General features: G+C 47.9%; 1 protein-coding gene across 4 annotated transcripts; it reads right to left on the bottom strand.

Annotated features, from left to right (window-relative positions):
- WFDC1 (WAP four-disulfide core domain 1) lies at positions 1 to 27,129 on the bottom strand. 4 transcript variants are annotated; one of them, XM_016165961.2, is made up of 8 exons: positions 27,010 to 27,129; positions 26,677 to 26,873; positions 15,436 to 15,619; positions 11,872 to 11,955; positions 10,760 to 10,900; positions 6,396 to 6,437; positions 5,004 to 5,077; positions 8 to 2,982 (listed from the first exon to the last, which is right to left on the bottom strand). In XM_016165961.2, the coding sequence occupies exons 2-7, from the start codon at positions 26,824 to 26,826 to the stop codon at positions 5,019 to 5,021; spliced, it is 660 nt and encodes a 219-aa protein (XP_016021447.2). In that variant the 5' UTR covers positions 26,827 to 26,873; positions 27,010 to 27,129; the 3' UTR covers positions 8 to 2,982; positions 5,004 to 5,018. The 4 variants fall into 4 exon arrangements, with proteins under 4 accessions (XP_016021446.2, XP_016021445.2, XP_016021444.2 ...); XM_016165960.2 differs by lacking the exon at positions 27,010 to 27,129 and having other exon boundaries at positions 1 to 2,982; positions 10,760 to 10,897; positions 26,677 to 26,957; XM_016165959.2 differs by lacking the exon at positions 27,010 to 27,129 and having other exon boundaries at positions 5 to 2,978; positions 26,677 to 26,957.
- Positions 27,130 to 27,907: the final 778 nt, after the last annotated feature.

Here is a 27,907-nt window from a genome sequence, read left to right as displayed (position 1 = left end):
CGAGAAAACACAAACGAAGTGATGGGATTAGGAGGTGTTTCCTGGGTTGTCGTTTTTAGATCCAGCCCTTGCGAACCACTTCTCCATGCGGTGCTGCCAGCACCCGAGTGTTTCTGCCAATGTGGCCCTCTGAGTTCACGAGGGCACTGGTGATACACAATTTCCTGGAAGGCGGTTCCTCTGTTCCGAGAAGTTTCCGCCAAGCTGCTTGGACCCGACCTACGTGGTTCAATGTGTTCACACGCAGGCAGTGACGCCTGCTGCCTGCTGCCCGTGGCTGTGACGCTTCCCAACTTCGGGAATAGGGACGGGTGGAAAAACTTGTCCATAGTGGATTCACCAAGAAAAGGAGGTTAGTGCTTGCTAAAGATTTCTTGACAGAATGAATGTATAAATGAGTGAATGAACAGGTGATGAGTGAGTGGGAAAGTCAATTAATTACCCCGAACCTAAGGGAAAATGCTCCAGTGGAACTTACCGATGAGTGAAGTCACAGAAATTACTTGGGCTTCAATCAGAGTTTCTCGACTGGGGCAGTTGTGCCTCCTGGGGACTATTGTGCCAAGATAATAATAACAAGGCATTATAACCATGCCCACCGAGTACTTACCGTAATCTATCATACCATATAATCCTCCCCAGCAACTCTGAAAGGAAGCTATTCTTATCATGCCCACTTTACAGAGGAGGAAACTGAGGCTCGGAGAAGGTAAGCATCTTGCTCAGGACTGGAACCCAGACCGACCAGTCTCCACTCTCTCTGCCCCATCTCATGAGCAGCCCTCCAGAAGTGGGGATGAGCTCAGCCCTGTCCCCAGAGCCCTCCGCAGAACTGCACACCAACAGTGTCGCCTTCCGGGCCTCAGTGGCTGGAGGGAGGGATGTGCTTTGACGAGCCAGAACTAGCAGAATAGTTGGGTCTCTGGAGCCAGAGCTGTGGGTAGGACAGACGTGGCTGTGTGACTTTGGGTAAGTGCTTTCAGATCTTTGACATTCACTTGTTTCCTCATCTGAGAGCTGCCCAGGGCACACTCAAGTCTCTGTTGGTTATAACTGTTTTCATCTCATCTGGCCAGCCATGCAGTGGACAGTCCCTTAGACCCACGGTCCTCAGCTTTGATGAGCCTTGCTGCCTGTTAGATCCCCTCCCTGCCAGAAGCTTCAGCCGACCCCAGGTCCAGGTTCCTTCCAGACCAGTGAGATCCACCCTCCAGGAAAGGTAGGGCTCTGGGCATTTCATGGGTCACCCAAGCTGTGACTCCTGACTTGTCCCACAGAAATCATTTGCATAAATTCCACTGTGGGGCTTGTGCCTGGAATGGAAGAACAAATTTCCCTGAAATATCTCCTTTTAGATTTGCCATCCTTGGGTGAAGCTGCCTTTCTTTTCCATTAACATGAAGGTCAAGACCTCCCCCAGGTAGTGTGACAGATGCCCACCTTATACACCTTCTACATGAATCACTTGACTGTCTTTCACGCATGTTCCACACACAAAAACAAAACAAAAACAACAAGAATTCCTGAGCAATATGAATGTAATATGAATATGAAGGCCCATCGGCCATCAATCTCTACTTTAAACTGGACTTGGAGTGTTTTCCAGGAGAACATGGATTGTATTGGGGGAGGGAGGTAGGTGTGTGTGCGTGGGTGAGGGAAGGTGTAGGGGGACACGGGACAGGAGAGCTGCTTTTTAAAATGTGGGTACTCAGGTGTTGTCTCCACATAAACCCATTTTGGAATTAAAGAGGTTGAATCCTGCCGAATGATTTATTAACACCGATCACCGTGGGATGTTTTAAAAGTGGGCTCTGGGGTAAATGGAATCATTTCCCCCATAAACCTGTGCATGTCCATATTCATTTTTGTGCAGACACTGTTGAGATTTGAATCGTGTAAGATAGCAGTCCCCGACTTTTTTGGCACCAGGGGCCGGTGCTCCTATGAGAATCTAGTGCCTGATGATCCAAGACAGAGCTGAGGCGGTGATGCTGGTGCTAGGAAGCGGCTGCAAATACAGGTGAAGCTTTACTCACCTCCTGCTGTGTGGCCTGGTTCCTAACAGGCCTTGACCCTTTACCAGTCCATGATCCGGGGCTTGGGGACCCTTGACCTACACCATATGCAAATGAACATGCAAGCCCCTGGCTCAACAATTGCTAAGAATCTCATTACACCAAGCAGAGAGCCCTTCCAACTGACCGCACAGGTTCCTGGCCCTGGAACCCACCCTGGTGGGACTCGGGCTTCTCAAGATCTTCAGGAGGTGGCACCAAAGTTACCATCTTGGGACCACGACACCTCATCTTATCTGACTTCTTTCCCCTCCCATCCCAACTTTTCCCAAGAACTTTTCTAATGTCACTTTCAATCATCCTCCTCCCCGAGTCTCCTAACTAAAACGTGCACAGGTGGCCTGGCTACTCCTGGGTTCTGGAAGCAGAGCCGGGCTGACATCCCACAACACCTAGCCTGCCTCCCACCTCCAGGACCCAATGACGTCCGCACATCCGATCTAAGATTACCAGGCGGTCAAAACTATAAACCATGCGTGAGTAGATTAAGTTCATTCCCATTTTATGATGAGCGAATATATCTTGAAAACATTTGGGTTGGGTTCATGATTGCCAGAGTCATACTTAGAAGAAAACTGTAAATAACAAGACACCGAACTCTGTCTTAGAAAGGGGCTTCATGCCTGCTCACATTGTAGCGACTTCTTCCCAGGGTAGATCTGCGGGGCTGCAGGGTCAAATGAGATTCCTAGGAGTGCCTTGTTTCCAGGATGACAAAACAGGGTCCCAGTGCTGGTAAGTGGCCAGGTGGGACCATGCTGGGGTTGAGAGCTAGGTGTCCTGTCTCTAAGTATCCCTGGGGTCATGCTCTGCTGAGCTGGTCATAACCACTGGAGGTCAAATCATTTTTACACAACTGTTTCCAAGGTTTAGCGGGAAGTGGAGGAATGTTTTCTCAAACTGTCTGAAAAGAAAGCAAAGAAGGAATGAATATGAGTCGCAGCTTGGGAGGAACATGGGGGTGACAGATCTGTATAATTCCCTTCTTCCTCTCCCACCAGACACCAGGAAGATGAGAGTTTCTGCTAAGACTAGATTCTTAACTCACTGTGAAGTCTCTACAGGGCGCATCTTATTTAGTTCCTGACACATCTGTCTCATCATTCCCATTTTATAGATGAGAAAACTGAGGCTGGAAGAGTCGAAGTCATTTGCCTAGGGTCACATGGTGGTAGAGCAAGAATTTAAACCCAGGTCTGGCTGGCTCCTAAAAGCCATCCTGAACCGCCACTCACAGTGGTTCTTCCCCTCTGGCCCCCCGCACTTCCACATGTAAGGTTCACAGTCCTCAGGCGGGTCAGACCCACTGCAAGGACTGTTCCTGTCGCCAGCTAGTAATAGGCATGCTGGCATCAATCTCCGCTGGCTCTAGGTTTTCCCGGCGGACTCACGCTTGAATATTCTGCAATCTGAAACCTGACGTTTGCCTTTCAAGGTCGTTCTGGGGAAATCACCCACTTTAAAGGGCTTTTGTTTACCATGTGTAGACATTCCGCTTTCACAGGTATTGGGTTTTATCCACGGAGACCCCTCTGGTCACTGCGATCCCACAGCCCTTCACATTCATCTGCATCTCACCTTGGACAGCAACTGAGAGCGGAGCCTCTGGCTAACCTGTAACCTCCTCTGGCGCCGGCCGCCCCTCCCCCATCACTCAGTTTCCACCCCAGTGGTCTCCCTGTGGCTCCTTTAAGCCAAGATATTTCCTGCCTCAGGGTGTTTCTCCTTCTGGCTCCTTCTGCAGGGGCATCTGGCCTCCACGTCTCCCCTGGACAGCACCTTTTCATCTCAGATCTTGGCCTAGAGGTCACCTCCTTACCTGCTGCGGTGCAATCCAATATAAGACTCACGGAGCCAAGTGAGATGAATTGTGAGCCTTTATTAGCTGGCCGGTGACTGACTCTCTACCACGCAGGGTTAGAGGAGATCAGTCCCCAGCTTCCAGAGGAGGTGGTTTATAAAGCCTAAAACCACATCAAACAAGCGAGCAGGTTTACAGACGCAGAGGTTGGCCATTAGCATAGCTTTGCACAGAATAGCTCTTAGAGCTACACCCTGGTTTACATTAAACAAGCAAGCAGATGCCATTTGAAAATTTTCCTCCCTTAACATTACCCTTGCCTTCCCTGGCCCCATCTGAAGCAGCTCCCCGTCCCCATCCTCCGACCCACTTGAGGACTGCGAACCTTACATGCGGAAGTGCTGGTGCCAGAGGGGAAGAACACAACTGTGAGCAGCGGTTCAGGACGGCTTTTAGGAGCCAGGCAGACCTGGGTTATTTTAAATTCTCGCTATACTACCATGTGACCCCAGGCAAATGACTTCAGCAATTCCGGCCTTAGTTTCTTCATCTGTTACTCTGCACATCACCTGTCCTTTTCCTTCACTTTTTGCAGGCTGTCACTTTCTTGTTGACTTTCTCATTGACTTGTTTAGTCTCCTACTGAAGGATGTTAGAGGCCATTAGGAACCCTGCTCTATTCACTGTTACCCACAGCACAGCTCCCGGCATACTGTAGATACCCATAAATGACTGTTGAGCAACTAAGCACAAGTTTATCATAGAGTTGGCATTTGATAGTCTCATGTGACAGAGGGAGGGAAAGACAGAGGGACAGACTCCATGGAACAATGGAGGACCTGTCGGCCTGTTCATGGAGACATTAGGGCAAAGGGATGGAAAGGTAAGTTACAACCCATCTAGTCTTTGGGTTTACGTTCAGAGGGTATAGGAACTTTCACTTCTGATAACACGTAACATTCTCATATGTTCACTTTAAAACTATAAGGGAGTTTAAAATTCCACCTGCAGGTAAAGCCCCGCTCTTTCCCCTCCCACTGGTCAATGTCATGATTAAACCTCCCTAGGACACCTGGCTGCCCCAACTCACCCCGTTCCATGACCTTGTCACTCCTCCCACTTACCCGCTGTCCCGAACTTTATTGAAAGTGCCTCTGCTGTCCTTTTCCATGTTCTGCCACATTTTTGGAGTCACCTTCTACAAAACAAAACAAAACAACATAAAACAACACAAACCAAAACAAACAAACCAAAAAACACCAGAGCTCAGTCAGGGCAGGCATGTCAATTTCTGCTCAAGCGAAGTCTAAATACCTTGGCCTTGCCTGGCGCCCTAGCTCAGTTCCCCCTTCTCCTGCAAATGAGGTCGCCCAGTCCCCACTGAGGCAGCCTCTCACTTCTCCTCACCACCGGTGTGGTCTGGCCCTGCCCACATTTCTGGCCTCATCTCCTGCCACTCTCCCTGTCACTTACTAGACACTCCAGCTGCAGCGTTAGCCAAGTTGCTTCCAACCTCAGATTTTTATACTTGCTGTTATTGAAAAACCACTTGGGCTTATTAATGTTTGAGTTTTCTGCTTGACATTAGCTGTGTGATAGCAGGGACTGGGTCTGCCATGTTCACAGATGTAACCCCAACTGTTAGCACAGAATAAAAAATAGAATGAAGAATGAAAAAGCACAGAATGCTTGATAAAGGCTTAATCAAAATGTGATGAATAGGCAGATGGGTAATTGAATAAATTATGGAATGGGTAGATAGATGGATTGATAAATGAATGAATTATTGAATGGATCATTAATGGATAGATGATTAAATGAATTATTGGATGATGGATGGAATGATTGAATGAATTTTTACATGGATGATGGATGGATGGATGGATGGATGGATGGATACATAGATGAATCAATGGATAACTGAATGGAATAATGGTGTCAGTCACATTTTTCAATTCTGCAAATGAAGGTAGGAGCGATTTAAGAATCTCCAGTCCCAGGTTCGGATGTTTAGCATGAAACCGTAATTGCTATGAACCTTTCTTTGATTCACACCCCCTCTACCTACCATTAGACAACAGGTCTTTTCCTTTATTTCCCAACCCCAGTTTCTATTTTGTCTCCTATGATACATCCCTGAGCTGCTGCTTCAGTCCTCGTCTTGGTCACCTGTCTAGATGCCCCAGGCCTGGGCCTTGCTCCTGCCAGGCCCCTCCTAGCCTGCAGCCTGACATGGCTCCTGCCCATGTTGGATGCCACCTGGAGGACTTCCCGGGCTGGAGGAGAGATTTTCAACAACAGAAGCATCTTGACATCCCACCAGCCATCCCATCCCAAAGTGCCATTTGATGGCATAAAAGAACCTGGGGAGAATATGGCCATTTGCCTTCTTAGCGGCTTCAAACTGTAGCTCTCATAATAGTCGATGGAATTTTATTTTTCTTCTTCATCCAAGAAATGTTTGTTGTTCTTTTTAGGACCCTCTGAAGTAAAGAATGTTTTTTTTTTTCTCTTACCTGGATATTCTTTGTAAAATGTGTGTCGTAGAAGTCGCCCATCTGGAAAACAAGTGAGAAAATTAAACACCTTTCAGGAAGTTTATAAGACCCAAACTATTTTCATAATTATACGAAGGAATTATTTATGTTTTTTACTTTCATTCTCTTAAGAGTGTTCAGTAGAATTTTCCAGAGGCCACACGACTTTCATATTCCAGCTGATCAAAGGTAGAAGCAGATGGGAGAATCAGTTCTTTTCTCTTAATTCACATATTAAAATTGTAAAAATGTAACACCGTGCTGCTCTTCTATTTTTTTGTGTTGGAAAATACAGTTATTTTTAAGAAAAAATGTTATTTCTGTTTACTACGTAATGAATTTACATTGTTATTTTAATGAATTAACATGTAATATTTTTAATGTCTCCACTTTAGTTTCTAATATCCATGGCCACATGAAGGAGAGTTCTGTAGGATCCTCAATACTTTTTGAGGATAAAGGGGTCCTGAGGCCAAAAAGTTTGGGAACCGCTGTCTTCACAGATGAACAGGAAGCAAAACTTCAGCATGTTGTTCAGCAAACATCATTACAAAATATGTTCACATAGGGAGTAAATGGTATTTTTTCAAGTTCATTCAAAAAGAGACTCAAGTGTCATTTCTACAAATGACAAAGTAACTCCAGATTGAATTTTCATTCGACTGTTTCACTAATCCTCTCTGAGCCTCAGTTTTCTCACCCGGAAATGGGCATAAATGGGCATAAAATTGTGAGGATTAAGAGAAATAACTTTGGGTACAAGATTTATATACAAATATTAAAAGGAATCATATAAAATTGCCATTTTGGGGTGTAAAAAGTGGTCAACTCTTGGCAACCTCTTACGTCTCACATCACCAAGAATTCCCACTACATCATTCTCCCTTTTGAGCGTCATTACCCTCACCTCTTCCTGCAGCCCCCACACTACCCCAACAGCAAAACACTTGGGGGAGACTGGAACTCTGGCCAGGACACACATGTTTCATGTGGCAATGTCTGCCACCAGTTAGCTCACTTCTCCCCATCAGTGCACCAGCCTTTCCGGACGGCTACGACGTTAAAAATCACACTTATGCACCTGAAACTCATATCATATGAGTTATATGTCAATCATACCTCAAATGAAAAATCACCTCTATGCAATAGCTGGACATTTTGTTTCCTTTTGTTCTGTGGCCATACTAAAAAACACCTGAGTGTTTAGGAGGAGCACTGATACTTATTGTACCTGGTGACAGAGCCCAAGGATGCTGACCCTCAGGCAGACACCTTATCAGCAGCCTTGAGGAGGTGGATAGCTTATCAGCAGTAAGATAAATTTTAGGGTTTTTTCCCTGGCCGGAGGCTCTCTAAAACACTCCTGTTCCACCCTTCTTCCTGAGAATGAATTCTGGCCCATAATCCCTGCTCAAGGTTATGCAACCTTACTTTATTCTTCTCATGACACAGACCTCAAGTCATTCGTCAGAGGTAAGCACAGGGCCCCGTCGCCCACTTCTCGGGCCTGGACACTCAGCCTCTGAGTGATCTCGAACCTACTCAGAAAAGAACACTGATTCCCTCGACCCTGCTCTCCAAAAAGTCAGATTTACTACATGTTTCAATGTTCATTTTCCTCTTGAGAAAGACACAAACCCCTCAAATGTTTGGTTCCAGGCTGATGGACTATAAAACCTGAATGATCATCAGTCTGCTCTAGAAGCTGGCTCTCAGAGGAGACTGGCATCTTAGGTGTGGGCATGAGATCTACAACTTATTCTCAAATAGTCCCAAAAAATAAATATGTAGAGTTATATGGAGAGAGAGTAAGGGTTGGGAGGAGAGAGAAAATGATAAAGCAAATGCAGCAATATTGTAACAATTGGTGAATCAGGGTACAGGGTCCAAGGTACTGTTCTTGTCACTTTTCTGTTAGTCTGAAATTATTTAAAATATGTAGTTTAAAAAAAACTTAAATAAAAGGCTTCTTCCTTGGTTGCCCTGGGTCAAGGGTGCCCACTCCATACCACCCCTCAACCTTTGCTCCATGAGAAGTTGTTGGGATTCGGGGTGTCTACAAACTCCCTATTAAGTACTAACGATTCTTGCTAAGTGACAGTCCTGCCCTGGGGACAAGGCTAGGAATTTCACTTACATTTCCATCTGTAAGGCTTAGATTGTTCCTGTGTGAGGGGGAGCAAACACACACACACACACACACACACACACACACACACACACACACACAGGCTTTGGAGCAGGTGGACAGGCTTGGAATTCCCACTCTGCTCCTTGTCAACTGTGTGCACTGTCTGGGCAAGGTCTTGAATTCAAGTCATTTCTTTTCCATAAGACAGAGATGATAGCTGTGTACATTCATTGAGGACCTACTATGTGTTGGGTGCTGCTTTAACTCCCTTACAGGTGTTCTCTTATTCAATACTCATAACTACACCCACAAAGCAATGACTATTGTTACCATCATGAGCTCCATTTTGCAGGTGAAGAAACTGAGGCTAAGAAAGGTTAGGTTACCTGCCCAAGGCCACCAGGGAAGAAAGCCACAGGATTTGAACTTCACTCTTAATCAGACGTGACACTGCATTCTAGTGGTTCTGAGCCTTCACTCTTAATCAGACGTGACACTGCATTCTGGTTATATTTCTCCTTTTATAGGCTTATGATAACTCTTAAAGACAGCATCCCTGAGGTGCTCAGCCAACAGCAGGCATCATTTCTTTGCTCTCTTTGCTTAGCTCCATCCTTGAAGTGGATCTCATATAACCGAATAAGCAAGACCAAGGGATGAGAAAGTCAAAGTAGTGCCAGGACTTTTCAGTTATAAAAATGACATTACAGTCCAAATAACTCCTGACTTCCCCCCAACAGCTCTCTTTTGAAAAAGGCTGTTCCTTCCACACTGCAGCCCTGGTCCTACAGACTGGCCCACCCTTGGGGTTTTGCATCTGATGGACCACATGCCCCATCTACCTAAGGTGTGATTTGGTGTCTACAGATGAACAATGACACAAATAGCAGAGATTCTGTTCTGTGCCTGAGAAGCAAGAGGCATGGTAGCTAAACTATCACAAGCCCACTTTACAGAGGGAAAATGAGGCCTGGAAATGTTCTATTTGTTCCACACAGTAGCGAGGGCCCGAGTGGTCACTGGAACCCAGGCCGTCTGGCTAGAGAACCTGCTCATAACCTTAAGTAGCAAGTGGAATGTAGCAGAACTCACAAAGACATCTAATTGTGAAAAGTTTAAATCCTTTTATAGGTGATTTTTTTCCAAAGCTCAGAATTCCAGGGATCAGGATCCTCAAGACAGTTCTAATGTCTCATAATTTTATCATTTGCAATGATAATGCTACTAAATGTGTAACTGACTTAATGTGCATGTCTTTCTTGCAACACTGGAGAGAAATAAGTTCTCAAATCAGGAAGAAAAAAAAAAACACTTTGGCAGATCAGGCACCCTGATGCATTCTTTTGGCCCATAGGGTCGCTGCAATTATCCTCGATCGTGACTGAAGGTGCTGTCCTCAGCAATTAGGGCTCAGAGATGCAGAAGTGGGGAAGCGGCCCTGGAGCGTGTGGACTCAGAGTTCCAATGTGCTCCACTTTGCTTAGGACCCTACATCTCCCTGAAGTTCCAGATTCTTCTCTTTCCACACATTCCTCCCAAATCCACACCAAACTTCTCAACCTTATGCCTTACCTGAGGCACACATGAGTTCCAGGCGCCCCCGGCGGTCCTTCCTCTGTAGTCCTTGCCCCGCTTTGGAAAATGATGCCAACTAAAGTGACGCTGTTCATGCCCCTCACTCTCTGTCTATTGCATCCCCCCGCCGCCCCCGCCAAAGACAGGGACTCATTAAGTCACACCAGATGGTCCTAGCAGAAGTTAAGGGTTCTCAGACAATCTAAAAAAATAGATATATAGATGGATATGAAACATCCGATGTTTACTAAGCACCTATATCTCTTGTATCTGCTTTGAGGCCTTTCCATGTATGATTTAAACTAATCCCCATAATGGCACAAAGCGGTCCCATTTTACAGATGGGGAACTTGAGGCTCAGAGATTGAAGCACTTGACTCAAGGTCAGCCAGCGAGGGGGTGACAGAACTGGGGTTTGCAGACAGTCTGCTGACTCCAGGGCCTGTGTCATGTGCAGGTGACCGGGAAGGGTGGAAGATTTGAAAGGAGGAGAAGGGAAGTAAGAGGACAGGAGGAGCTCTTGGCCAGGCTCGGGGAGCCAGTGGTTTCTTCTGCAACGGGTCTCCCATGTGGGGGGTGACAGGGAGCGTAGGATTGGGGCAGGGGCTAGGAGCAGGGCTCGGGCACCCATACTCACCTGCCTGCCGGCGCTGCTTGACGCACTGTCCGCGATTCGGGATGCCCTCAACCACGTCACCTGGGCTCAAGATGTGGCACTCGTAGCCTGAGGGACAGAGAAGTGGCTCTGCCCCATCCTCTGTGGTACTGCAGGCCTCTGCTGTGGAAAGGACACACGCGAGGGTCTCAGGGGCAGCCCCTCACGGGGGCGGCGAATGCACATTGTCCAGAGAGGCCACCCTCATCTTCACCCTCCGGGTTCCAGGCTGTGCCTTGGGTCTCACGCACAGTGTCGTGTGTGTGCACGTGCACATATGCACACACGCATGCGCATGAAGTCCAAAGTCACATGATCCCAAACATATCCTCACGTGCATTGTAACACATCTACACACATGTTCACCCGCACACCCTGAAACGTATGTTCACATTTAGTCACATGTGTATGCACATGTTCACACACACACATTTTCACTACCCTACAAGTCCTAACACACATATGCATACGACACATACAGCCACACACACATGTTCACAAGCAAACAAATCCCGCACGCACACACACTTACAGTCACACACATTTAAATGAACACAGACGCACAAATATTCAGACACACACAACCACACAACTGCTTGCACAGCTGCATACCCTAATGGGCACAGTCGCACACTCAGAAGTGTGCAGGATCACAAGCGCAGCTGCACACATGCAGCTGTACACACTTGAACCCCCACTGTTCTCTAGGTCCTGGGCCCGCACATGGTTCTTTCCAGAAACGGCTCCACCCTCCCTGGAGGGGCCTCACCATCAGGAAGCAGAGAACCCCTTACTATAATTTTAGGGATCTGAAAACCATTCTCAAGCTCCTTCCCTCTCAATTCTCCACCAAGAAGGAGGCCCAATTCCCAGGGAGAGTCAAACGCCACACTGTTCTGGGGATGCTGACAGCCTGGCCGAGCCCCGCCATCACCCTTCTCTGCTGGGGTTGGGGAGGATCCAAGAGGGCTGAGTCCTTGGGAAGAGGCAGACTGCTGGAGCACAGGCAGCCCCTGCTATCAGTATTCTAGGGGTAGCCTGAGAAGGAGGGATCCTGGCTCTGACATCAGGTCTGGGCTTCATCCTGGAGGTACCTTGTAACACCTCCTCGGGGCCATCCAGGAGCCAGCCGTTGCCACCAAGCCATCGAGGTTTCGGCTGTACCAGCCAATCTAAAACTAACGAAATAATACAGGGTTAAGCTGAGGTCCTCCTCAGGTACTTGAGAAACGCCCCAGCCTCTGGGAGTTGGGGAATCTACATTTCATGATGAAACACAGAGGTTCCCTGGAGGAGAAAAAACTGTGGTTCTTCAGCATACATTTGTCCCCTCCTTTTAGTAACAGAACTATAAGTCTTGAATGGCACTGAGTGGTCAAGCTGGAGACTTTATTTCTCAGTCTCCCTTGTAACTAGGGGTGGCCATGTGACTGAATATTCTGGCCAATGGGATGTGAGCAGAAGTGATGATGTAACTTCTGGTCTTGCCCTTGCATTGATGCCTGTTTGCTCCTCTCCCCTCCTCTCTCCCTCTTCCTGTGGGCTGGGAGCCACTTTGACCATTTGGAGCAACAAGATGGAGGAAACCTGGGTCCCTGGACAATTGTAGAGCAGAACCACCGGCCTGCCATGGACCATCTGTCTACCTCTGATCTACTAACTGAAAGAGAAGTAAACACCTAGTAGGTTGGGCCCCTAGGTTTTTTAGTCTTTGTTACAGCAGCACAGCCTGTTCTATAACCCACACATTTTTAACTTAAAGAATGACCCACTCAGTAGAATGAAAGGCCTTCAAAAACCCAAAGCAGAGGTTGAAAGCCCAAATGTCCCCGGGGGCAGACAGGTATGATAAAGGGAAAAAGCAGGCCAGGTAGGACAAACAGGTACGGCAAACTGGAGAGTCTTTCTGTGTCAATGGACATGCCTGTTTGTCAAACAAGTGTGACGAACTGGAGAGTCTTCCTGTGTCAGCTGTTGGTTAGCTCTGGCCAGCCATTCCCAATGCTTCCAGAGCTGATTTCTGTTTTACACTATAAATCTGTATTTCAACAAATACAAATCTTCTGGTTTTTAAATGCTAGCAACTAACATAAAATTTTTAAGCAATTTGGAGGTCAAATAAAACTGGTCTGGGATTACGTTTATGGCCTCTGCTTTAGTTTGAATCGGAAATATGACAAAAATTAAGAAGTTCATGGGCTATTGAAAGTATATAGATGCGTATTGGTTATAAAACAGCTGGCTAACTTTTTCTTTAAAAAGCACAAGATGGTTGCTCACATCATGAAAACTGAAACAACAGAGGAACAGAACAGCAGTCTGTAATTTTCAAACCAGAGGGAGGACATGATATGGTTCTGCAGCCACTATTTCCAGTCTTCTGGCTTCTCCCTCCTTCTTCCTACCACTTTGAGCCACATGATAGAAAATATTTTCAATGCTATGTTTTACCAATGCGTTAATATTTACTATCTGTATTCTTTGCATTGGTCAAAAGCTTCTGAGCAGCAGAGAAGTGTATGCATTTTGTTATACTTTTTGGAGTACTGAAACTTGGTCAAGGCCTCCCATCAACTTGTAGACCTCTAAAGGCCTGGAGGTCCAGAGTCTAACCTCTCTGTTCCCTCACTAGAACTTCCTGGGATCACCTGCTACATAAACTCCCTGTGCCCCAGTCTTTCTTTCAAGGTCTGCTTTTGATAAGTCTCTCCACCCTCTAGGACTGTGTGGATTGCAATGAGGTATGTAAGCTACTTTGAACAGAGCCTGGTGCATTTCAAGATATCTGCTCATGTCAGATCACGATTCTCAATTCAAAGCAATTTTGTTCTAACACTAGTTATGATTCTCAATTCAAAGCAATTTTGTTCTAATGCTAGCAAAACCTAAAGATGTTTTTGATTGTCCCAATATGTCGAGGCCAGCCCACACCCCAATTAGAATTATCCAATCCCAAATGCCAAGAGTGCCGCGGTGAGAAACGTTGTGTTAAAGTATTATAATTGTTATTAAGACTAACAGCTCTTTCTCTGGCCAGTGAAAGCTAGTTGTTTTATTATTTTATAAATCATTGATTCATTGAATAACTTCAAGGTGCCCAGAGACTATTTTAGATGGTGGGGATACGGCAGTGAATGAAACAGACCAGGCTGAATTGAAACTCAAGTTCTGCCTGCTCTGTTACCTTGGGCAAGTCACTTAGCTTCGCTGAGCTTCAGTGTCTTCAGCTGTATAATAAGGCTGATAACAACAGTCTCTCCACCACCTTGGACTGTATATTAAATGACATGATGTATGGAAAGGCCATTGGGAATGTCATGGATAGGTATATAGCTTGTGCACTGCTCAAAGACACCTGACCTAGGCAGCAAGTGAGGCTAGAATCCCTGTGCCCCGTCACAGTCCAAAGGAAGGGGCACCTTTTTTGACTGGCCCACTTAGAGAAAAGCACCTTTATGTGCTTCTTCCACCAGGAGGGGGCGCCATTTTGTCTTATAAAGGGCTCCTACAGCCTGGCTCTGAGCACCCACCCACTCAGTCTCTGGATAAGAGGCCATGTTCAAACACACGAGTAGACTACAATTATGAGCATCATTAAGGGTGCTGAGTCCCTTGTCATCACTGTGACCTCACCCAAAAGAATACAAAGTGTGGTCATTCTTTCTTCGGCCTTAGGAAGAACAGTTGGGGCCACCTTCTCAGAGCCACCTTGGTAATTAAGGCCCAAGGAACCCGCGGCCAAAAGGCATAGTCCAAAGGGGCTGTTATTGTCTAAGACATAGCACCAGGCAGAACTGAGGGTGGAGGAAACAGTACTAACCCCCTCCCACCCACTTAGGGGCACCTTTTTTCCACCCAGAGGCAGGTAGCTGCCCATTCCCCACTGGCTCTCTTCCTTCTCCTCCCACACCTTATCTCCTGAAGGAATCTGAAACTCCCTCCCTTCCAAGATGAATTCCTGAGAACTGCTTCTTCCAAAGGGATTCACATTAAGATTCAGCAAACATGTTATTGATTTTCTGCTCCTAGCCCGATGGGGCCCTAAGCACTTCCGAGTGTTCAGACCCCACCACAGGCAGCATGTTCTCATTTCAGTCCTGTTGGACAGGTGGGGGTAATCTAGGAAGGTGACAGGCTAGCCTATGTATTTGAAGCCAGGAGACTGCATCCCCTTGCCTCTCTGGGCACAGCCCATCTGGACTGCGAAGGCCCCGGGTCGCCATCTCAAATGCCCCCAGGGGCCAGGCATCCATCATGAGTGAAAGGCGCCTGGTGCGGTCCGTGGAGAACCGGAGGACCCCCGCTGCCATCTAGGGGCACCTCAGTCTCCAGCGGGTAGTGGCCCTGGGAATGCAGTCCAGTATTTTTAAGAAATCCTGGAAATCCGAATTTTTTGAAAGATCTCCGCCATCTTCACAAGAACGGGCATTTCCCTGGAACGCACGTTTCCCACACTGCAGCTCCCTGAGGGCAGCGGCGTTCAGTTGGATGCTTGCTTAACGAGCCCCTACATTCCCATGTCACAGGTGGACTTGCCCGGGTGGCCCGGGTTTAAAAGCTCAGCTGCCTTTCTCCCAGCCGGGACCTCCGGGCGGGGCAGGACACTTCAGCCGGGCGCCCCACCCCGCCCCCACCTCCCCAGGACCCGGGGCACTTACCTGGCGGGGGCGGCACAGCCTCCAAGCAGGCGTAGGCGCAGCCATTGTAACAGCAGCGCCGGTGCCGCGGGCACTCGGAGTCGGCCTGGCAGCGCGCCGCCTGGCAGGCGCCGGGGGGCAGCGAGCGCGGGGGCGGCGGGCACCGGTCCGCGCGGGGCTGCCGGGGGCCGCCCGCCTCCTCCGCCTGCGGGGAGAGCGCGGCGTCAGACGCGCCCAGCGGCCGCAGCCTGCCGGGCGGGAGCGAGGTCCCAGCGCTGCTTGGAGCTGTGCGCTGCGACCTAGTCGCTGGGCCTCCGAGTCCTAGGTAATCATAGCAGAACTCGCCTCAGGGGCGTTGCTCTGAGAATTAACAAATGTTTCTCTTTGTAATAGCCCCCAACTGAAATGGCTGTAAGCCCAGCAGCAGCCAAAAGGGTAAACGAATCAGGAGAAGAGTTTATCTGTTAAGCGTCTATCATGGTATATATATATATATTTAAATAGATAAATGTATGTCACATGTATTATATATATAACAGGGTATATATGTGTGTCTACATGTACATACAAAAACATATATACATATGTATCTTATAATCCATGCGTTTATATAGAGGTTTGAGAATGTACAAACCATTCATAGAACGAATTCACACAACTTGGATAATATTGAGCAAAAAAAAAAAAGGTCACAAGGCAACACGTAGTCTGATTCCATTTATATTTTTAGTCCAAAAAGAGGCAAAGCTAAGTCTGCTGTGAAAAGTTAGGAGAGTAGCCACTTGGTGGGCAGTGACCAGGAGCGGCATGGGAGAGGCTGGAGGTTGGCCCTGTTCTGCTTCTTGATCTGGGTGCTGGTCACTTTGTGTGGATTTATGGAACTGGGCACATGATTGTTTGTGCTTTTCGATACTATGTTTAAGTAAAAAGTTAAGGAGATAGATCACTTAACACACAGGACATACAGGCATGTGAGCAAAAAATAACATGTTAGAGGAGAGGCTGCAAGAGTTTGTCACAGCAGGCATCCCACTCCGGGTCTCTGACACCACACCCCATCCATGCTGGGGACACTGTTCTGCTTCTGGATTTGAAAGTGGAGTGTGGAGGGCAGGTCTTACACAGCGTCCCCCTCCCTCCCCCCCCACACACACATGTAGATATAGGTCTGCCCCGCTTCCTGGCCAATGCCTAAACTGCTATGGCCATCTAAATGCCTATTTACCTCCCCCCACCCTCATTCCCCTCCACACATATTTCAAAATCCTGCCACCTGTACTGTCCAAGTAAATAATGCCCGTACTGTCTGCAGACTGTAGTATGCGGCCATTAAAACCTGCCCTTAACCTACTTATGAAAGATCACCAAGATATTGTGGTTCATGAAGAAATTATGGTATAGAACAGTTCGCTTGCTGTGCACCTATGTTTTAAAATATGCATATGCACACACATAATATGCATATATTTATATAGGCCTAGAACATTTTTGTAAGGAGATACAAGAACACACAAAAACTGTCATCAAGTATATTGTCTTGGAGAAAAGAATTAGATCCTGAAGCCAAGAGAGATTTCTCCTCATTGTATACTCTTTGGAGCTGGTCACACACACACACACACACACACACACACACACACACACACACACAGCCATGCCTTATTTATATATATATAGCCATGCATCATATGTTACTTTTTCAATTTAAAGAATACAATTAAATTTTTTTGAACTGTAGAAAGTACTTATGAAGAATTTTTAATGACAGGAAAAACATTTATATGTTAGCAAAAAAAAAGGCAAAATACAAAATGTCATACACCATAAGATCTCAACTAAAAAGAGAGAAGGTCAAGGATTCCTAAACACCCTTTGCCAGCAGCTATTGCGGTGGCTGCGAACTCCATGCGCTGCTCCTAATGCCCTGTAGGGGGCGTCAGATCACCGAGAAGAGGTCCGAACAGGTGCTTCTTTGAGTTGGTGCAATTTCAAAATCAGTGGTTTTCAAGCTGCCGCCCAGGCACCCACTGAGGGCAAGATGGAGAAGAGCACGGTAAGCGGGAGGGTAGGGGAACAGCTTGAGAAGGGTGGGGCTCTTGGCCCCTACCTTAGCTTCACCCAGAGAATTCATCTTTTCTCCCCTACATAGGTTATTAAACTTGGGAAAAGTAAAAATGAACACAAAACAGACATTCGGCAGAGAAGGAAAGGAAGGCCTCAGGAAATTGGTGGTGTTTCCCCAAACAAAGGAAAGACCTGAGCGTGAAAATCCTAACTCCTGGTTCAGCCTTTTCACCATTCCCTGCTCTGCGTGGTCCCCCTAATCCCAAGTGCCATCGTGAATAATTTCCAAGCTGCAAGCAGGGGACATAATCCTACGCCATTAGCTCTTAGTTCATGTTCTTCAGGATTAAAGACACTGGACCCATGGTGGGGCCCTACCGTGTTAATCCTAATCAAACGTGACAATTGCCCCGGCCTCCTTCGGAGGGTCGTGAAGAATGCCCCTGCATGGTCTGGAGGGGACGGCCAATTTTTCCACCTAGCCTGTTTTTGCATCAAGCCTCATTTAGGAAATTTAGTGGAACCTGAAGATCAGAAGTGAAAAACTTTTTGCCCACCTGTGACAACTCCCAGTCCAGTGACTCCCTAATGCCACCCCTAATGGGGTATATAGAGAGAGACCAATTTTAGATGTGCCACTGCTCTCCAAGTAAAGTTCGAATGTCATTTCTCAGAATTTGGAGAGAACAAAAGAGATAAGCGCCTTAGAAGTCAAATCTCCCAAGGTATTTCCGTGGTGCCAGCCCAGGCACAAACAACAGATGGTGGAGGGTGATAAAGAACTGATTTCCCTGAGGGGCCTAGATTAAAAGATTAAATGTTTTGAAAAATATTTCATATCCTGCAAGGTGACAGTCAAAGAAGGTCCTAAACAAAGGATGTTTCCTGGAGTTCTGAGAAAGAAACTGAATTTTATTAAAGAAATAGATAGCTCACGCTCCAGTGGCCTCCCAGCCCACGAGGATTAAAAGGTTAAAGGCCAAAATCCTTGGCCTAAAGGCCAGATCCTAGACCCAAGCTGCCCCCACCTCTCCAAGTCTCTGACCTCTCTCCCACGGCTCTCTCCCTCGCCCATTCCTGTCCAGCGCCATGACCTCCCTGAGATCCCTGGAATGTGAAAACCCCAGTCCTACTGCTGGGCCTTTGCGCACACTGTGCCTCCCACCCTGGCTGCGGCCTTTATGTAGCTCCAAACTCCTGATCACTGAGGGAGTGCTGTGTTTGACCACAGCGCTCATCGGTATATTGTTTTTCTTCCCCGACAATGTGCTCTCCTTAGGGGCTCAGTTTTGGTCCCACCTGTGCGTCTAGTACCTACGCTCTTGGCAGCCCCAGCCAGCCCTCCCTTCCATTGCCACTGAGCTGAAAATAAAATAATGGCATGTCGAATCCTTCTGAGAATGAGGCGGCTCTCCCCAGACTGACAATAGCCTTCATAAAAATTCCAAGGTAACCCATACTTTCCATCTGTTATTTCCATCCCTGCTAAGAGCTATAGCAAGTCCACTTCCAAACAGCTACTGGACATTCATTTAGTGTGCCACTCAGGCAGGAACTGTCCAGTGTTGCATGCCTTACTTGGATCACAATGAGCTCCTTCAGGTTATGGGCCTGCTGGCTATTTTCTCTTTTGCGGGGAGGTTGTCTCAGAGGCATCTGTAAATTCACAACGCCTTTCTGCTGCCACTTCCTCAGGAAGCAGGTTAGGAAAAGGCCAGTTGTGGCTCCTTTGGTGGGAAGCCCAGTTCTGCAAGTCCAAGTTTGGATGCCATTGAAGCAAACGGCCTGGATGTCCAACCAAAGGAGGCTGGATAAATACATAATGGCACATTCATTCGTACCTTGGAACACCACAGAAACTTTTGAAAAGAGGACACAGACCTACCATATTAACATACTCACCGTATATCATTCAGTGAAAAACGCAAGGTACAAAACAGCAAGAATAAGCCAGACACAATTCCACATACTGTATGACTCCATTTATATGAAATGTCCCAGACAGACAAATCCACAGAGACAGAAAGCAGATCGGTGGTTGCCAGGGGCTGGTGGAGGGGGAATGGGGAGCAGCTGCTCAATGGGTCTGGGGTTTCCCCTTGGGGAGAAAGAAATGTTGTGGAACTTGACAGAAATAATGGTTGCACAATATTGTGAACGTACTAAATGCCACTGAATTGTACCCTGTAAAATGATTAGTTTCATGTGATGTGAATTTTATCTCAATAAAAAACTTTAAAAAACATTTTAAATAAAACATCATTAAGAAAAAAAATGCGTATATAGTATAACTGCTTTATGAAAAAGTATAGGTCCCACATACCCCAAAATGTCAACAGCACTTATGTCTTAGAGGAAGAATTTAGATCGTTTTTATTTATTTATAGCTTTCTGGATTGTCTCAATTTCTTGTACAGTAAACATTATTTTTATAATCAGGAATAAAATTGAAACCATTTCCATTTAAGGAGAAAGAATCCAATCTCCAGAGTTCTCCCAATTTACTCGAGTTCCTCCCTCAGCGCTCCCCACCCCCTTCATTCCGACACTAAGAGCCTTCCCGTCTACGGAATGTCCCAGCAACTTAACGGCCAGACGTCTTTGGAATGTCCTAGCAACTTAACGGCCAGACCAATAAAAGTGCACCAGGACCGGTCTGCTCGGTGCAGGAAGAAAGCCAATTTTCCTCTAAGTATTACTTGCTCTTCCTCTGGAATTTGGACGTCAAAGACCTAAAAATATGTCTCTCCCCGCGACAGGGGGCTTAGAGTTCATTGTGCGTTGACGAATGCAATTTCCTGACACCCTGGGACCTCAGCGCCTGGCACTGGAAGCTCAGTTTGGTGCACAGCTAACGGGACTTCCTTTGAGAGGACCTCAAAAACCAGTCTCTTACTCTGGGGACAACCCCACCTCCGCGCATGTCTGCAAACCCAACCAATTCCTTCAACTGGTGTCCACTGGGCACAGCTGCGCACCTGGAAGTCTTTTAGAACTTTCCATCCCTTCTATCGTGCTCTGGAAAGTTTTATTGTAGTTTATTCATTAATTTAAAGGTAAATTCATAATTCCCAGGGTGACTATATGCCAGGCACTGAGCTGGGTACAAGGAGAGCTGAGCCAAACTAGACAATGTCCCTGCCTTCACATGCCTCAGCTCCAGGACAAGTGACAAACACCAAACAAAACATCACACGGATAAAGCAAACTAATTGCTTTTTTTTGTCATCTGCAAAAGTAGTTAATGAAAAACTAAACCAAGTCACAAAAAAGAAACGAATCATGCATATAATAATAATGGAGCTAAATCCTAAGAAGGAGAAGTCAAAATGTCATGAAAATGTTTGAAGAAACTCTAAAGGAACTGTTTAGGGAGACCAGGAAAACAAAGTTTGACCAAATTTTACATTACATATATTTTATCATAATATATTTCACGTATTTATTGTGATAGATGCATTTATTGCGATTTTAAAAAGTTACATAAAAATTTGCCGTTTTAACCATTTTTAGGTGTACAATTCGGTGGCGTTAATTAAATTCACAATTTTGTGCAATCACCACCTCTAACTATTTCTAAAACATTTACATCACCCCCAAATAGAAATTATATTCTCCTTAAGCAGTTTTTCCACATTCCCTGCCCCAGCCCCTGGCAACCACTAATCTGCTTTCTGTCTCTATGAATTTGCCCGTTCCGGACAGTTCATAGAAACAGATCAAACAATATGCGGCCTTTTGTTGCTGGCTGCTTTCACTGAGTATAATGTTTTCAGGGTTCATCCATGCTGCAGCCTGTGTCATCAGCGCTTCATTCCTTTTATTTTTTTAATGGCTGAATAAAATTCCACCATATGGATAGACCATTTTCGTTTATCCATTCTGAGCTTATGGACATGTGGGCTCTTTCCACCTTTGGCTACCGTGACCAGTGCCGCTATAGACAATGACGGTTTCCCTCTGCTTTCTTGCCTTCGTCTCGCATGCACACTCCCAGATTATAACCACACAGGACACTGAATACTTATCCTGTTCCCCCTTTCTACCTGGAATTAATTTCAGAACTAGAACCCCAGGTGGGGAAGCCAGGTCTAGAGAAAAGAAAGCGAACTGCCCAAGGTCATCTCCATAATCATGTTATCCATATACTTTTCCTTCCTTCCATTTATCTGCCCAATCAGCCAGCTCTTCCCCTCATTCTTAAAATGTTTCTGAGTGTCTGTGATAGGCCAGGCTCTGTGCTGGACACTAGGGCATGGCCAAGCCTGCAGTGGAGCTGCTTCATTTGTGCATGCCACTTACCCTCTCTCCACAGGGCCTTGGCCAGGAGGACTCCAGGGCCCACTGAGCAGCCTCTGCTCCTCCAGACAGAGGCATCTTAGTGATCTTGGTGATGGGGTCCTACAGAGTTTAATCTCGCATTTGTCAAGGGGTGAGGAAAGTCCCCAGGACTCTGAAGGTGTGGTGATAGCTTCTCCTGTCCCTTGGCCAGAATGGTGTGGGGCGAGTCACTCCCCATTGTCACCTTGATTTCCACATCAGGGAAATGTCAATCATCAGGGTTACTGGTTGCAAGCAACAGAAACCGATTGTGTTTGTTCCCAGAAGCAGACTATATGTATGAGTGTTCCTGTGGCTGAGCTAACAAAGCCCCACAAACTGAGGGGCTTAACAGAGCATGGCTCTCTCACAGCTCTGGAGGCCAGAAGTCAGAAATCGAGGTGGCAGCAGGCTGGCTCTTTCTGGAGGCTGTGAAGGAGAATCTGGTCCACCTTTCTCTCCTGGCTTCTGGTGGCTCTGGGCAATCCTTGGTGTCCCTTGGCTTGCAGAGGTATCGCTCCAGTCTCTGCCTCTGCCTCTCTTGTCCTTCTCCTTGTGTGTTTCTGCTTCTGTGTCTCTTCCCTACTTGTAAGCTCACTAGCCAGTGTTCGATTAAGGGTCCCCCTTACTCCAATATGTCTTCATTTTAATTTATTAATATTTCAAAATATGGTCCCATTCACAGATAGCAGGGGTTAGAATTTGAACTTATCTTTTTTTTGGGGGGGGGGCGGGGTGCAGGGGGACAAAATTAAACTCACAACATAGATCTGAGACTAGAATTTTAGTGCAGGTTGTATATTTGGGAGATGTCCCTGGAAGCTCCAGCAGGTGGGGACATGAGGCAGGGAAGAGGAGGGGCCCATCCAGGGAATATTAATGCGCAGAGGCTCTGGAGCTCACACCCAAGGGGAAGGAAGCTCTGAGAAACTGTATAGGACGTTCTTCAGAGTCATGTCCTGCCCAAGGCTGAGGAAGCTGGGCTGTGTGCTTTGGCTCGGTGCGCTCCTGTGGTATGAACCCCCCAGCACCTTGGCCTGTCCTGAGTGTGCTCCCACAGCCAGAGATAACCTTCTGTTTACTGGAAGAAGGTGAAGATGTCAGAATTCAGGGAATGAGAGTGGACGGGACGTACGCGCAGCTCCAGGCCACCTGCCTCTCCCACTCTTGCTACTTAACAGAAAAATAAAATGAAAGCGATGCTTTAGAAGGCCCTTGAGCTCAGTGAGACAACAAAGGAAAGGAGAACCAGCTTGGGGAGACTAAGCAACTGAGTTGCACCAGCTGCTGGCTCCCGCAGGGCTTTTGTGCTCATCACCAAAAGATACAGCTCTGGGTCCACTAAGAGCACCCTGTGCAGTTTCTCTGTGCGGCGGGATGCGTGGCGGGGAGGCTGCCTGAACCCGTAGGCCACCTGGTCCCCATGCTGACATGGCTGTGACAATGGGCCCTACCTGGTAGATGTGTTGAGAGGCTCCTGAGAGTTAATGCATGGCGAGCTCTTGGCCTGACATCTAGAAAGTGCTCGGGAAATCACTGTTTTTATGAGTTTCATCAAATGCCAGGAAAGAGTAGCCCAAAATACCAGCTCCCCTAAGCTCTTGAAAAGGCCTCTGGGCTATTTACAAACATTCTGCTTCTGTTTTATCCAGCATTATAAATATTTGGTTCTCCCTTTTGTCTGGTTTTGAATAGCGCACTTGTGGGAGAGGGTGGCTGCATGCCAGGCATGGAGCTGAGGGCTCTCTGTGGTCTTCTCTTGGACCGCGAAGGCGGCACTCCGGCGCTGCAGACGAGGAAACAGGGTCAGAGAGGAAAAGCCTTCTCCTTTTTACGACCAGTTTCCCATGGGAATAGAAGGCAGTGTAGTCCCTCTGTCACTGCCTCTGAGCGCCTGGGCTGTAACGGACACTGTGTTCAGGAAATTCCGTCGGGGCCCATGCCTACGCTGACAGAGATGGGGCTTTGAGAAGGTGAGAAGTGAGGGGCCTGGTGCAGGGAGCAGGCGGCCACGGGCTGGTCAGTGTTCACAACTGCACGAGTTCGCTCTCGGATGCAGCCTTCGCCATGTCCATGGGCGGAAACTCCCACCGTGGCTGATTTCCAGCCAACAATGGGGGGGGGGGGGCGGGCACTGCTGAGGACCTGGGACAGGTGTGGGACAGGTGTGCAATACCTCCTCAGGGTTTAGCGTTTCTGCCAGACAGAAACCGTAGACATAAGTAGCCTCAAATGCAGAGAGAATAGTGAGATGAAGCAAAATAAGCAGGAAGTGACGTGTTTCTGATAAGGAGCACTTTCCTTGTAATCTAAATAACAATTATATGTTTACATGATTCAGCTTTTAGTAAGAGCTCTGTTTAACTCTCCGAGTGGGTCCAGCCTGGGTTCAGCATGCTACCAGACACCTGGCCTCGCCCCTCCCTGACCTGCCCCACTGTCCTCAAGGGTCCAGGGCCAAGGCCAAAGGTCTGACTCAGCTTTGCATAGGGGCAGTAGGGGCCACGTGGGAAAGCCTCGCCTCTGAGTGTGTGTGGCTGCTTCCCGGGACGCCTAACTTCCCTGCTGGACATTTGCATGGAAGTTAGAATCAGAAATGAAAGGAGCTGGGAGGGCATCTGGTCTTCTGCCTTCATTTTTTAGATAATGACTCGAAATCCAGAGAGGGACAGTGAATGGCCCAAGGCTGCACAGCGTATTAGAGATGCCACTGAGATGAATTCCTGGGACTGGCACCCAGCCCAGCCTTCCTATCCTCTGAGCCACAAGTCAATAGCCTGCCTTTCCCCAGGGGCTCTCTTCCTCTGAGGCAGGTTCTTGGCACAAACCCTCCCTGCATCTAGGTCCTGGGAGGGATGCCGCTGCTGTCTGCCGATGACTGGGAAGAGTTCCAGCCCGGTGAGGGGCACGTCCGGAGCACTTACGCCTGACAAAGTCATTTCTGAAGTGACCTATGTGTTTTTAAAGAGACACACCCCCCATCCCCCTACCCATCATCATTCCCCACCCCACCCCCCAGCACCAGCATTTCTCATAGTGAGATGTCATTGTGTCTGCTCCTGTGACACCCCCGGACGAGGTGGAGATAAGACTAAATGATGTATTGGAAATCTGTCTGTGGTCCTGAAACCAAAGTGCTAAATACCTGGGAGGACGAAATCCTCCTGTTGGGCCGGCAAAAAGCACGGAGCGGTCAAGCCTGAGAAGGGTGCTCACCCGCCTTGCACATACAAGCCCTCTCTTATAGGCAGGAATGCCCTTTTAGGGGCTCCCAGATGCCTCCGCCTCCATACCTCAGCCCACAGATCTTCCAAGTATGTCCTTCCTCCTCCTAATTCTTAATAGTTCTTCAAGATCTGGCCAGGGTCTCACCTCCTCCAGGAAGCCTTCTGTGACTACACTATTTCACGTGAGCTCTCCTTCCTCCAGACACCTGTCATCATTTCACTCACTACTACTCTCTTCCACAAACAGCAGCCTCCTGCCAGCCTGTAGAACGTGAGCCCTGGAGGCTGAGATTGGCCTCAGTACAGTTGCGTGCACCCCACCATGCATCCCACGTCGCCAGCCGGCAAACTCTTACTATTCGTCCTTCAAAGCCCCGGGTTGAGCGCCTCCCACCCTGGACAACCCTCCCTGATTCCCCGGGGCAGAGCTGCACATGTTCTGTGCTTCCATTGCATTTACCCATAATTTCCCCACAAGAATGACCTGGGTGCTAACTGAGTGACAGGCACCTGGCAAGGCACCAGGAACCCTACACTGAATGAGACAGAATCAGGCTGTACCCCGAGGAATCTATATTCCACCTTGGGAAGCAGGTAGCAACCCATTTCACAATTTTGTAAATTTGACGTCACCCAGAAGCACTGACCACTTGCTAAAATGCTTTGTGCATCCTGAGTCATTTAATGTTCACACACAAGCTGAGAGTACTGGTGTTATCTCCTTAACCCTCTGAGCCTCAGTGCTCCCTGGGGGCGGGGACCTAAACTTGCACCTTCCTCCCCATTCCCACACTCTCTCCTAGTCCCCTTCCTGCTTTATGTCTCCCCTCAACACTTGTCCCCAAACATACTATGTTTTACTTTTACTTCTCACTCATCCTCTGCCTCTTCTACTACAATGTGAATCCCCTGAGGCAGGGGGTCTGATGTCTGCATCCCCATAGCCTAGGACAGTGCCTGGTAAACAGTGGTGCTCAAACACATTTGGTGAAGGGAATGTGTCATTCTGTCTTTTTCAGATGAGTCTATCGTTGGTGCTCAGAGACACCAAACAACTTGCCCAAAGTCACACAGCTGGTGAGCGGCAGAGCCTGGATTCAAACGTAGATGCCTGGCTCTGGGGCACGTGCTTCTTGCTGCTTGCTATGTCATGCCATTCCTTTGTACCACCATCACCTGTCACCTGACTCTTCGCCACTCAGCTCCGTCACGCTGGGAGCTGGTGTCTTCATCTTGTACCCACAGGACCCCTCACAGTGCCTGACCCAGATGGCTTCTGCTACATGTTTACCGAATGAGTAAATAACCACAGGAATGCATAATTATATTTCATAAACATTTGGTTATTGCTTGTTGAGACACGATACTCACTTTCAAGTCCTTGGACTCAGGTGCTGTTTGTCAGGAGAAAGTATACTTTGGTAGGCAAAGCATGTCACGGTCCCCGTGCACATTTTTGGTGTACTCGTTGCTTCTTTGCTTCCAGGAAAAGAGCTTTTGAGGGTGTGAGTTCCATCTGCCTACCACCCGACTTTGACACACGCAGATAAAGAAAGAAGCCTGCCCTGCCTGCGTCCGGGGGAGTGCTTACAGAGTGGACAGCGTCTGGGAATCGCCCCCCTCCTCCCGGCCTCCCCGCCCCGGCACTTACACTTAGGTGGGATTTCTCTGCCAGCCTGGCGTGCAGTGCCCGTTTCCAGATGTTCTTGGCAGAACCGACTTCGAGGAGAAGCAGCAGGAAGCACAGGGCCGAGATGACCTTCCTTCTGCTGTTGCCCATCCTGCAGCTGGTAGAAGGCATTTCTTCCCAGATGTTCAGAGAAGAGGGGCCCTCTCTCCAGGGGTGTCCTGCGAGTGAGGAGCAGAAGTATTGCACAGTCTGCCAGACTGCCTCGGCTCCACTCGACTGGGTCCCTGGGATCATGTGTCCACGCCCAGCACATGCCCCCACCCCCACCCCCACCCCTGATGGTGGCCAGCCTGCCTGGTTATTTTTAGCTTGTCCTATAACATCTGGCCCCAGAGACTCCAACCAGGCAGTTCAGATGGCAGTGGCAGGCTGCAGGAGGAGGGGGCCCCAGGCTTGCTGGAGACGTGGCTGGGAGTGGCCATGTCACACTGGGATGAATACTTCCTTGCAGGCTGGGCGGTCTCTCCTTGAGGAGGTGTGCTGGCTGCAGAGCAGGGAGGGCCAGGGCCGGGTGGGGGTGGGCGCACAAGGGAACAAGTCCAATGGGATGGGTGGAGATTCCAGCTGCTACCTCATTCAAGTTTCTGAGCTGGGCTGACAAACTGTGTCTGCCTGTAAAAGCTTCTCTGGAAGACATTGCTGAATGCGGGCTGGATGAGTGCGTGGCTGTGGCGAGATGACTCATGTCCTTGAACCCTGGTGTCCTCTCCACTGTGGGCATGTGAAGAGTTACTCCCATCGTGTGCTTCTTGAGAGTTCGATGAAATTGTATGTGTGAAGCGTTTCATATACATCATAAGTGGGCTATAAATATCAGCATGTGCGTGTGTGTTTCATACAGGGATCAATATTTCACCAACTTTATATTCTGTCACCTGTTCTCAGCAACTCCAAGACAGGTACTGTTTTGACGCCCATTCCACTGATGGGGAGACAGAGGTATAATACTTGCCTGAGGTCAGGCAGCAGAGAGTAGAGCTGTGATGCTAGGAAAGCCTCTTGGCTTGCTGCCCCTCAGTTCATCCGGGACACTAAGTTTGCGATCATTTATTACAGTGGCAGTAAGAAGCTCATACACCCCAGTGTAGGATGTTGGCTCTGCAAGGTCAAGAAGTTGTGCCTCTCTTATTGCCTGCACCCCCGTAACTTGCGTAGGGGTTGGCCTGCATCGTCGCTCAGTAAGTACTGGCTA

This window comes from Rousettus aegyptiacus, unplaced genomic scaffold (assembly GCF_014176215.1).
Source record: "Rousettus aegyptiacus isolate mRouAeg1 unplaced genomic scaffold, mRouAeg1.p scaffold_m13_p_14, whole genome shotgun sequence".
NCBI lineage: Eukaryota > Metazoa > Chordata > Mammalia > Chiroptera > Pteropodidae > Rousettus > Rousettus aegyptiacus.
The sequence above is the reverse complement of the archived record's forward strand: the minus strand, read 5'-3'. Positions and strand labels throughout refer to the sequence as shown.

What these genes read in the sequence shown, in the direction of transcription:
- WFDC1 (XM_016165959.2), bottom strand. Translation starts at nt 26,949, where the DNA reads ATGATCCCAGGGACCCAGTCGAGTGGAGCCGAGGCAGTCTGGCAGACT. An exon ending in GGCTGTGCCGCCCCCGCCAG is followed by an intron (nt 11,956 to 15,435) that starts GTAAGTGCCCCG and finishes TTATTTCGTTAG; the next exon opens with TTTTAGATTGGCTGGTACAG. An exon ending in ATTTTACAAAGAATATCCAG is followed by an intron (nt 5,078 to 6,395) that starts GTAAGAGAAAAA and finishes TTTGTTTTGTAG; the next exon opens with AAGGTGACTCCAAAAATGTG.